We start from the raw sequence: 12,743 nt of genomic DNA on the forward strand, positions 1-12,743 counted from the left end.
GCGGTCGTCTCCGTGCATTTTCCCGCATCCGCGCTGGACACCTCAGATCAGACTGTGTCGGCATATCTCTCCTCCCTCTGGATAGGATCTTATCTATCTACATGTACCAGGCTAGCTGATCCTCCTCGTGCATGATAATGCAGATGGGAGGTCAGGTCACAAGTGATTTCGATGCTGCGGACTTGAGCTTCGTGGTATTTGACGCTGTTCTCTGCGCCCTTTGAGAATGGAGCATGTATCCACAGTAAGTGCCGTTTTCTCGATAATTAAGAGCTTCGCAGTATCTGCCCCCGCCTCGCCTGCCATTCGTGCTTGCTGCTCGGCGCAAACGTGACCTCGATCAGACGCGCATCTGACTGGTCTGCTTTCTCTTAGTTATGTGCCATCAGCACCGTCGGTATTGCAGCAACGGGCTTCGCGTTCGGTCGTGTGGATCGAAGCCCCTCCAGGCCCAGCAGGTTCCGTAAGAGGACCCTCCCGCTTCAGGATCAATGTGCGACGGCGACAGATATACCGGATTCTCCAAACTCGAATTGGGTACACCCAGCTCTGCGCAAGCCGTTCTCAACCGCAGTTGCCGAATCCCCGCTCGAAGCAGAATTCTCCGAAGACCATGAGGATGGTCACTCTAATACAACACACCGGGAGGTATCAAAACATTCGAGAAACCCATCATTTGCAGGTATAAGACTGCGTCGCCGTGGACAAACTTTGGCTGGCCCTCCGCTCTCAGCCAACGATAGCCCTGCCACGGCCTCGCAGGTGGTTCGGCGGCCATCATCAACCTCCTGGATGCGACGACTTTCATTTCAGCCAGAGAAACGTAGCTCATACCAGTCGCCCGTTTCTTTGTCACCCAGCGGCCCCGCTCTTCCTGTTAGTCCCCGGACTTCGACGCAGCGCAGGTTTCATAAAATGCTCAAGCGGCCTCTGTCACAACATGCTAACACTCAACCGCCTTTGGACGTCGCGCCACCCAGTCCGTCAACGGTTAATTTCCCCAGGCCTGCTACCAGTTATCAGAGATCGGAAAAATTTGGCCACAAGGCGACACACAGCTTGAATTTCGAACCTAACTTGGTCCTGTACTCCCCATCTACCTCTGACAACATTATGGCGGCCCCTGAGGACCATGCGTGGCGACCGTACATAAGTGCCACCTTGGATGGACTGTCAGATAGACTGGCTCGCAGATTCTCCGCAGCAACAAAGCCAAAAGACCAAGGACTACGACGAATTGTCCCGAATAGTAGCTCTGTCCCAGCACTTCTTCTGGCTACCTCCATCACGACAAAGCAACCTGCAACGACCAGCGGCCCAGTCGCCTCGAATTTTGACTCCCTAGTCCAGTTCCGTGACCCATTCACTTCTGGCGTCAAGGCTTCGCAACCGCCTGATGACCACATACCACCGGAAAGGGCTGATTGTGAAGCGGCATTTCGTGCTGAGGACGCTGATCCTCAAAGCCCCTCGACACCTTCCATGCTCACCTCGGAAATCCATAGCCCTGAGCACAGCTCACGGGTTTTTTCAAAGAGACGGGCGATTTCGACGCCCCTTCCGTTCAGTATGAGCACGGAAGGAACTATCCTGGCGTCACCCAGGCGCCGTGAAAGGCGTAATATAACGGACCCAACATTCTTCACCCACCCGTCACCCACCTTACATGCGGGAATTCCTATGTCATTGATGACGGATGTGCTAGGTTCACGACACCGGGCCTTACCTTTCCGTCTTCAAGATTTTGGATCAGATATGGCCCACTTCCACGATATTGGTGCACGTCCTTTCACATCAGATGCGGTTCCTCTGTCCAGACTTCAAACTTCAACTCGCCAGCGGTCCAAGCGTCATTCACTAGCTGCATCAGAGCTTGCGTCCACGGTGATCGGATCCGATGAGACGAACATTTTTACTTCTGGCGATGAGGATGAATCAGATTTCCTGAGCGATACTGCGTTCGATTCAATCCGTACCCATATGACCACCAGCAGCAACCCGGGTCTCTACGCGCCTCGAATTGAAAGCATCTTTGGTGCTCCTCGAGTGACTCCCGGGGAGACGAACCACTCGAAGAGTGCAGGGCCGAATACGTATATTTCCAACACCTTGCGCTCGCTGTCAGGGATTCACTGTGATCTGGATGCTCCCCAAGCGCCCACCAATATGCCATCCCTCGTTTCTGCGGTCCCAACAGACCTACACGAAGGAGAAAGCACTATATCATTTCCGTCAGATCTCACAGATGACGAAGATGCGCGCAGTTTGTTAGCTGCGCTGCCCAGTGAATCTGTTGCAATCGCCCCCCCAACGAGAATGAGCACGAACGGACCGTATCCTTTGAATGGTTTTTTTTCCCCAGAGGCTTCGAGTACCAAGGTTCAAGCCCAGTCGCCGGTGATATCGGATGACCGCAGCCTCAATAATGACGTGCTTGATACTTCTCCTAAGATGAACATCTTCGACTGGTCTGAGCAGCCCAGAAGCGACCGTGAGGGTTCTGGACCGGACGGGCGGCCCCGGACTGTCCATGGGAAACATACGCCTGACTCCCGTGGCAGCCGTGCACCCGGGAGGAAGGCGCCGAGCACTTTGCACCTTCGGAGCCAGAGCGTTCCAGTAACTAGAGATCCCGCAACCATTATCGAACAGCGCCAGACATCAGGTAGCAAGTTCGGGACGTGGGGCCTGGGAAGCAAGGGTGTTAGTGAAGACTGGGATAGCGACTTCGAATTTGAAGATTCCGAGGAGGGTCCAGCTACCGAGGTCAGGAAGCCGAACAAGAACCCTCCACGCCGCGGCATGGTTGTTCCCCCAGCCATCCTGGAGCGTCAAGCTAGTCTCCATGGGCAGTTCGGACAGGTTCAGGAGCTGACATTGCTGGTTGAAGAACTTAAGCGCCTTCGGCACCAAGGAAGCTTCCTCAATCTTGTTCGGGGCTCCTCCAATGAGCTATGGAAAGAGGCAGAAGGTATTGTCAATCTGGCCACGCTAGATGATGACGGCCACAACGAGTCCCCGCCTGGATCACCATCGTCGCTCACGTTCAGTTTTGATGAATCAGAAGGCGATTCTTCGAATTCGCATGACCCGTGGAAACGAGTCAGTGGAGGCTCTTGGGGGTTATCGTTCTCGGACAACTCAAATTCTCGCCCTACCACTGCTCCCAGTCAGGATTACAGAGAGGCCGCGACAAAGCCAAATTGTGTGCTGGATCTGATCTATCAACAGCGCAACGTAGACGGTTCTCCAGTGCCCAATTCCCACCTTCCACGCTCGAAAAAACTACCCTTCGATACACAGTCTCTCCGGGATCTTGTTGTACGCGCTGGTGTTGTGACCCGCGCACTGAAAGAAGAAATTCGCAGAGCCGAGGGTGTTGCCACAGAACCTAGTGAATTACACCCGTCAGATCCCCCATTTAGTCTGATTTTCGATCGGCCTCATAACGATGATGCAACCTGTCTCACCCCGCCCGGATGAGACATGTCTATTTGGCTGATTTAATTCACAAGGCCAGCCTTACTACGCTATCATACTTCTTGATCAGACTTATGAATTCTTCGGCATGTCTGCTAACGTGAGAAAGGATATCTGACATACAAGTTATTCTCCTTACCACCTAGATAGCTCTCGCTCTTTTTCCCATCGATTGATTGAGCCCCCCCCCCCCAAGGACTTTCCGCTCGAAAGGCTATCCAAGCGTTCAGTCTGTGTACCGGTCATAGGCACATCTCCTTTTGCACTTCCATACTTTGAGTGGCTCACTCCTGTACAATCGTGGGAGGTGTTTGTTTGTGGGGATTACCTTCTGATCATATGATATGCTAGAAATTTGGAAGCAGGCATTAAGCACCCATACGGACTTTTCTCTCCTTCAATCTCTTTTTCAAGTCTTCCATTGTGCGGGAGTACGAATATCCAGTCCTCAGCGGCTTATTATTTAATCTTAGAAAAGAAGGAGGAAGATTGGGGTGTTGCATCAAGAAGGCATAATTAACATTCATCACGTCTCCTAATGGAGACCACAATGACATTGCATAGTACCTTGATTACAACAATTAAGGAGGGCCATACTTTTGCGTCACTACGCCTCTGATATAAAAAGGCGGGCATCAACGGGAGGGTAGAAAGATCGTGGGGCTTGGAAAAGAGGACGAAAGGACTGCAAGTACGGTACTGTAGAGTAGCTGATAGTCGAATTCTACGATGTACCAAGAAGCCATGGTATAACTAGATAAAGGCGGCTTGGTACGCTTTGTACAGTACAATGCAGCCCTCTTAGAACCTAGGACGAACGTGCGACAAAGAAACAGTTCCACCCCCGGGTATCTTTGAACCAGCTACTCTCTACAGGATTCAAAGCTGTTTCAGGGTGGGCAATTTGTTCAGGAAATAGCAGGTGCTCTGGTTAAGGGGAAATTCGTTCTTCCTCTATTACATCATTGTCACAGTTTTTCACCTGCCTATCATGCCTTGCAATGTTGAATTCATTTTAAAAATAGATGATCGCTTCCATGGTCGAGAATCATAGCCTAAACCATGCATTGTATGCTAGGACAAATTCGAAATAACCAGGAAAGGGGAGAACACAGTGTGTATTGGGAGTTTAGGCCACAGGTTGATAGATTGCTAGCATTAAGCTAACACGTGATTCTCCTTGTTGGAGTTACTGTACTGTACAATCAACATATAATACAGGTGACCTGGAATTTGCCATCATAGAGTAAAATGAATATTATCGTTAGACACTCCGTAGCTTGGTAATGAATTACAGTCCAACATGACAGCCAGTCAGTCAGCTGCTGCTGTTGTTATTGGCATTATCGTTGAATAGTACAGTAGGACCTAGCACATGTTTGTTATCTGTACAACTACTCTGTACTTTGCATGTAATCAATTATTATATGCTAGGCGTCCTATTGGTTGGTCCTGGTCCTCTTATCAACATGAAGCAATTAGTAGAGGTAGAGACCAGGAATCATTTTCCCCAAATAGGAGCCACGATCCTGCCCGAGTCCAACCTTGAAGCGAGAGAAAAGGCACCGGTATAGATACCTATAAACAAGTGTAACTTGCCTAAGTTAGTAAGTTAGTAGTACGTAGTAAGCATGGATGCTCAACCTACAGTGATCGTCCTTAATAAGGAATCTATCTAGGATAGTACCTTACCTACCAGAGATTACAGACAGCAAAGCATCTTAGGTGGATACGTTCAAGGTTGGAATCTGCCATGTCAAATCCCCGTCGACCAACGCGGTCTGGCTCTCATGGCGGGTGGAGGCCAATCTCCTCAGGGAGGTGGGGGGAAATCCTTCCAAGGTTGATGATTGGGCTCAGCTGGGGGCGGTGCCTGACACTAAACCAATCTAAGATTAGCCACCCCACCGACCGCCCGGCTCTGCCTGCAGTTGCGCAACTGCAGTTGTTCAGTTGGTTGTTATTGTTGGCTAAATGCGCCGCCCCCCCTCTCCGGCACTAGCGCCGCGCACTCAGGGGAGAACTGGTCTATCCACGGAGTACGTATACGTACATCATACTGTACTATGTACCTTTTCCAGATCTGTATCTATTTATCCTTATTTTTGATTTTTATCCTCCGAGACTAGATGCGAGGGAAGATGATTTGAAACCATGCCTGAATATGCAATCAAGATAAAACATTATCAAATAAGGGTAAGTGGCTCGCGCAACGCTACTGATACTGACGGGCCTCGCTTTATATCCGAGCAAGAATATCAAGATAATGTCCCCTAAGGGGGTAAATACTCGAGGGGGAAATTCGCCCCATGAGATGGAGATAGGTGAGCAACTGCTCGACCGTCAAGCGTTAAGAGTTCTAGCCCCGAGTTTTACTTATCTACCAAGGGCCAAGGCAACCTACTTTTTTCACGCTAAGGCGTCCTAAGTGGCCCCGGGCAAAGGCGCCTTGAAATTTAGATAGGAGAGGTTGAGTTAACCCACAACTGGCGCAGCAGTGACAACGCCTCTGAGCTGGTGATAGACATTCAGCACAAGCATAGACAGGAGCGGTAAGTGCCATTCATGATACGGGATAAGAAACCTCCCCCTGCCCATGCTTGTACTGAATAAACAAAGTGAAGCAATTCTGTCCCATACCCGACTGGAGTTGATCTCGGCATGGTACGATACTGTACATGGATGCGGTGATCTCCCCACAGCCCCCCTCTCCCCTCCCCACAATTGGTTAGTACCTGAACCTGACAAAATGACTGGAAAATGAAACGGGTCATCTAGACCGCTAGTACTCACCTAGTAGAGTCCCTAGTACTTATGAGTCGTAGTCTATAGTCTAGTCTAATAGGCAACTAGACTAAAAAAGTCTCCATACGACAATCGGCTTGCCTTTCCACTGTGCTCTCTGCCCTTTTCTTTTCTTTCTCCCCTGCCGTTGTCACTTCTCGGCTTCTTCTTCTTCTTTCTCTTCTTTTTCCTCTTGCCAATCTCGTTCTTTTCTTTCTTGGCTGGGTGCTTCATGTCGTTCTTTTTCTACATTTAATTCCCTCCCTTCCCCTCTCCTTCCTCACCTCCCTTTCCCCCTCTCCCCAAGTACCGTCCTGGGGACTGTACTGCCGTTTTTTTGCTGGTGCTTGGGCACTTGGCTGCCATTCATTACTGGGAGCCTATCTTGGTTCCTGTCCACTCCTTGTTCGAAATCTGTCCTGCGCCATTGTCCTCATTCAATCGAAACCGAATACGGACCATATTTGCTCTACAGTCTCCAAATCCATCGATCTTCACACTTGTATCCAGGGTGTTACGTGGCCAGCGGTCGTATATTATCGGAAGCCTATGTCCTATCACATCATCTAGCTAAGGACATCTCTCGCTTTTATCTTACTGCAACGTCAGCACCGCCACATTCTAGACAACAGCCTCTTGACCTTCAGGGTGTCGAATCTCAAGATCGCTGCCCGCTAGTGTCGGGTGACCCATGTACCACCATACTCATCAACATCAGCACAGGGCCTTCCGGGGCACGCATCTTGGGAGAGATGTGTTGTCACGACGGCCGGACATTGTGCCTCGCGATCGTCTTCGCTTCCTTGCTGCTTCTCCCGCACCAACTTTGCTGAGAAGAGACCCTGCACCGTCTGTCGCTACTGCCACTGCGACCTCAACTTGTGGTGGTAACAGCTGTGAGAAAGGCACGAGCACAATGATGACCACAACCTTGCCAGTTGTCCTCGGTGTAGTGTATGTCTTCGATTGATTCTTCTTCCTGACCCAATGTGACGAGGCTAAACAGTGATTCCATTCGGTGTTTTGTACACTTGGTGCATTTATGGCTAATGGTGTTCAGGATCCCCGTCGTGTGTGCTATTGCGGTCCTGCTTTACTTCCACCGCAAGAATGTGAAAAAGCTTCGAAACGAGGATGCCAACGACAAGCATAAATCACTCGATTTCGGCTTAGACCTGACACCCACCGGAACGAAACCCATGCAACAAGCCGAGAAGACTAATGGTGCTCATGCCAAAGGAGTGTCCCTAGACATAGGGCCAAGTCCATACCTCCTCCCGCCTGGACTACACAATTCGCGAGAATCTTTGCAATCCTTATCAAGATCTATGATCGGCGATGACGACAAGTATCGACACGCAACCTCATTTCTTGGGGACAATGCATCCTTGAGATCCCATTCCCGGGGTCCTCAGGACGATGCGTCCAGTTTTGCCGGATCAACTCGACGGGGACCCCTAGGCGACGATATGAACCAAGGACTGCTTCGCAATGCTCAACGAATGTCTCGCTCATCCCCGCCGCTCTACGATCATCCTGAAAGCGACCGTAACGCCGAGAGTCCGTCAAGTCAAATTCAGAACCCACAAGCTCAATTCCATGTAGATCTCTCACAAGGCCCAAATTCTGTTCATGTGTCAGGTATCGCTGTTGAAGAACCGGCCTCCAGTAGTGGTCATGTCAAACCTAGTGCATCGATTGGCAGCTCGAAGAATGACCCTCCTTCGCTGACCTTGTCCTCCGCGCCTTTGGAGCAGTCACAAGATCCGGAATTGTTTCTGCCTAGCAGTAGTGTTGCCCAGCAAGAAGGGTCGAACTCTGCTCAGGACGCGCCTGCCCCGCTGCACGCTTCAATTCCCATTATAACAACTCCACACGCTGCGCAGATTACACCGGCTCCTACTCCTCGGATATCACTCCCAGTGAGCGATGCGGCTAGTGACTACGGAGACGCAGAGTCTAGTCATGCGATCTCGTCAGTCGATGTGCATGGCGTGACAGGATATGGTACTCACAGCAACCCCGAGGATGTGCCTTATCCTTTCCAGGGTCATGACGCGTCGGATCGAGTCCAGAATGCTAGTCTTGACCACCGCCGTGACACGCGCCGGCTGACTTTCGGTCTTCGACCTTTGCCGCCAGAGGATCCTTCTGATAACCCTGAACAGCGTGCCAATCGTATTCGGTCATTCTACAAGGAGTACTTCGATGAAAGTCGTACTGGACGCGACACTTACTACGGAGGAGCTGGCCCTGAAGCCTTTGCTGAAGGCGGGTATGTTTATGATCCTTCCACCGGAGAGCATTTCAGTCCTGTCCCTGCACCATTCGCGGAGCCAGTTACCCGCCGCGCCATGACACCGCCACCCCGTGCACCTCCGCGCTTTCAAGGTGCCGCTCGTCACATGGCCACTGGCTCAGACGGTGGCTTCGGTGATAGATTCAACTCTCCTGGCCTGCGTGCATTTTCATCCGCCTCTGGCCGCTTACCAGGTCCGCCCAAGCCCCGAAAGCCGGCGCCGCAACCATCGCCACTTCAGATCCTCCCCACACCCCATATGCTGAAAGACGAATCTATAATGACGGCGATTGATTATGCCCCCAGCAAGAACTACAAGGACTTGAGGGAAGGCCGACCAGACACGCCTTTGGGTGGCCTTCAGCCCTTCAGTCCGTTGACCCCAGCGCGTTCTCCTCTCGTCTCAGCCTTTGACGATCTATCGCCCTTACCTAGCGCGTAAGTGTCTATCCCGTCCTGTCGTGCTTCAATGCGGAAGTTTATGTGGTACTGATTATGGTCCAGGCACGCTTTGCGAAAGTCTGGTGCTTACGACACTCTGGACTTTGCACCCCCGCCGCGATTCAAGAACACCGATGCCGGCAGCGATGCCGGCAGCATCCGCAGCAACCATACCGGGATCTCCTCAGCCCATCTTCACAATATCCGCAGTGGCGCATACCGCGTCAGCCGCCTACCCCCAGGCACCGTGGGCACCAAGGATGATTTGATATCAAACCTTCGCCCTAAATGGGATATGCAGCAATAGTCGGAGTGCCAACTCATCTGCAATACATCAAATGTTCCCCTCGCTGTAATGATCTCCAGGATTTTGCACTCATCTTGGTATCCGCCTAACTTGTCACGACTTATTTCCCATTTCCTCAAACATCACGGTCTCTCTTCGTGAGGGATCCGGGTCAACTTGCGATCTTTGACGTCAGTGGCGTAAAGAATCTATGAAGGATGCCCTTTTCATTTCAATTTTCGCTTCCTTGGGCGTTCGGTCTCAATGCCTTTGTTTTATCATCTACTACTTGCACATATGCTGTATCTTAGAAGTGGGTTGCTAACCTGCAGGCATCCAATATAAGTATCTTGACCGGACTGTATTGTCCTCATGCATTGAAGGTCTGAGGTGATTGTCACCCTGAAACACTTGCGTTGTTGTGTTGGGAAAATTGGCTGTAGATTACAAAATCAGGCCCGCCCGCCGAAGGATAACTATGGGTCTTGATGCTCAAGGGCATGCCTCCATTGGGGTGACCTCGAGGTAGCTGTGATATATTTCGACGACACTGTCAATCCTAGTCCATATAGAGGGATTCGTGGTTATTCTGAAGTAGAATTGCAGATCTGCTCCCCAGATTGATGATGTATAGTGAAAGTGTCGGTGTACGTGGCCTGGGGTCGCTGGGTTACGTGATGACCAAATATATAAATATTATGTTAGCCGTGACCACTTACTCTTTACTATTATTTAGTAAGATTTAAATAATCTTATTTTTCTAATTCTAAGCTTAAAATCATTTTACAGATTATAAGCCCAGCTCTGACTAAAATTTCAAATTTATTATTTTTATATATTTGTTTGTGAAAAAATAGCTTCTTGAAGATACATAACTCTATTAGTTTTTATTTTATTAAATACTATTATAAGTTTTGATTAAGTTAATCAAATTTAAATTATTTAATTATTTTCTATATTCTCTTAGGACCGAGCAAATCAGTTTATTTCTATCAACTTAATACTAAAGATATAAAATATCGAATATAAGAAGAAAGAAAACAAAATAAAAAAAATATAAATCTACAGCTCATCTATTATAGAAGCAGTTTCATAAATAAATAAAATAAATACAGTATATATAGTAAATAAGATTAATTAGATTAATAAAACAGATTAACTGACTAAACTAAATTTTCAAAATTAATTTTATATTATTTTTTATTATAGGCTTAACTAGAGTGGCTAACGGCTAGGTCAGGTTAGATTAATTAGAATTTTTATATCTAATTATTAGATTATAATTAAATAAAAAAAATTTTATATCTGACTGCAGTAGAGTTAAAAAATCAGACAGTTAACTATTTTAACTATTTTTAATGCTAAAATCTATCTGCTATATTTTTTAAATTCTAATATAATTAAAATATATTTAGATTAATTAGTTATTAATTTAACTATTTTTTACCGTTGTTTAAAAGTATATAAAAAGAAGTTTTTCAGTTTAAAAAATATAACTAAAAAAATTATTATCTTTTTTATTAATATCTATCAAAAGTAATAAAAAAATCTTAATAATATAGATATTATAAAATTTTTTATAAAAAATTGCTGTTATAATAAAAAATATATATAAAAATATATATTTATAATTCTATTTAAACTGTGTATTTTAATTTTTATATTTTATATTAAAATAATTTTTTATTTATTATTAATCAGATTTTTAAAAATAAATATATAAGTTTTATTTATTATTTTTTTTTACTTTAGCTTAGATAGTCTGTTATATTATTCTTTTTTATTTAAAAAAACTAAATTATTTGTCAAGGTGCGGGCTGGGTCGATGGGTGCTGGCTGGCTGGAATAATAAAAATAATAAAACTAGTCTAAAAATCTAATAATAATAATTCTTTCAATTTTTAACTAATTATTTAGTTAGATTATTTTAGATTTATAAATAAAATATAGCTCAAAGAACTACAACAGAATCTAAAATAAATAAAAATTTAAAAAGATTATATATTATATATAAAACAGTTAGAAAAAATAATAGAAATATGAGAATATTTAGAATATATAAAATAATCTGAATAAATTAAATAGATTAAATAAATTAAATATTTTAAATCTATACTATAATAGTATATTTTTTAAAGTTGAGCTTTATTAAAATCTAAATTATAATTTATTAGAATATTAGCAGTAGAAATTCTTAACTATTTAATAAATATTTTTAAAATATTATACTAATTTAATTATAAAGTCTGAATAATTTATTTATTTTATAATATATATTAAATAAAACAGCCACAGCCTCTATAATTTTATATAAAATTAAAAATATTTTTAATTTTTAATTTTTAAATTTTTAAACTTTTATATATAGCGGCGGTAGTTGGTATTATTCTAATAAAAATTTTTATTAATTAAAATTAATAAATTAATATAAAATATAAAATATATTCTTATATTTAATAGTAGGACTAATCAGTATATATATAAATTGATTACTTTTTTAATTTTATATTAATTTACAATATTTTAATTAAGCTTTTTTATTAGATTTTTAAAATCTTAATATAATAAATATTTAATTATACTTTTTTAGTTTTTTAAATTTTTTTATAAATTTATATTTTTGATTAGTTTATTTTATATATTAAATTTAAATAATAGTTATTTTTATTTTAATAAATTTAATAATAATTTATATTTTTATAGTAAACTAATCTGTATTTCAAATAATAGGACTATTTATAATAAAAACTGGCTTAAAATCTATATAAAAATAAAAATTATAATTTATAAGAAATAAAATAATTTTAATTATATTTAAATAGATTATATTCAATATAAATTTAAACTAGTAGAAGCTATTAGCTTTAATTATTTAATAAAAATAAAATATTTAATTCTGGCTTTTTAATAAATATATAATAAAATCTATAAATATATTTTATTAGATTTATTTAAAAATAAATAATAGTTTTAGAATTTTTTTATTTAATTTTTTAAAAAATATAATTTATTAATATATATAGCAGTTTCTTATTTATTAATCTATATATTAATAAATATTAAATTAGTAATATTTCCGAACTAAAAAATTTAGAAATATAGACTTTTTTTCAAGTATTTAAAAAATAGATTTATTATAAATTAAATATATTAATTTAATTTTAATTTAATTATTATCAGGTATTTATAATTAATTTTTATAGAATAGAAAACTTTCTTTTTTTATATAATATAAATAATATTTCTAAATAGTAGTTTTTTATTAATAGTTAGAATTTTTTAATATTTTTTTTAATCTATTTATTTTTTTATATATAATACAGAACGGTTTTTATATTTTAAATAAAAATTATAAATTTTATTTATTTTTAAAAATTATATTTTAAATTTTAATAATCGGAGCTAGTAGTTCGGTTTATTTTAAAAAATTGTTATTTTTAATTCATTTAAAAA

The 12,743-nt window shown here is 42.8% G+C and overlaps 2 protein-coding genes across 2 annotated transcripts; both read left to right on the forward strand.

Annotated features, from left to right (window-relative positions):
- Positions 1–226: 226 nt before the first annotated feature.
- Positions 227–4,415, forward strand: ASPACDRAFT_51098 (uncharacterized protein; the record flags this gene model as incomplete). Its single annotated transcript, XM_020202432.1, has 3 exons — positions 227–244; positions 376–3,473; positions 4,400–4,415. 3 exons carry the CDS (start codon positions 227–229, stop codon positions 4,413–4,415), a joined length of 3,132 nt encoding a protein of 1,043 aa, XP_020058918.1.
- A 2,540-nt stretch (positions 4,416–6,955) lies between these two features.
- Positions 6,956–9,311, forward strand: ASPACDRAFT_25354 (uncharacterized protein; the record flags this gene model as incomplete). The annotated part of the gene is made up of 3 exons (XM_020199325.1): positions 6,956–7,218; positions 7,325–9,001; positions 9,068–9,311. The coding sequence occupies 3 exons, from the start codon at positions 6,956–6,958 to the stop codon at positions 9,309–9,311; spliced, it is 2,184 nt and encodes a 727-aa protein (XP_020058919.1).
- Between the last annotated feature and the right edge of the window lie 3,432 nt (positions 9,312–12,743).

This window comes from Aspergillus aculeatus, assembly GCF_001890905.1.
Source record: "Aspergillus aculeatus ATCC 16872 unplaced genomic scaffold ASPACscaffold_4, whole genome shotgun sequence".
NCBI lineage: Eukaryota > Fungi > Ascomycota > Eurotiomycetes > Eurotiales > Aspergillaceae > Aspergillus > Aspergillus aculeatus.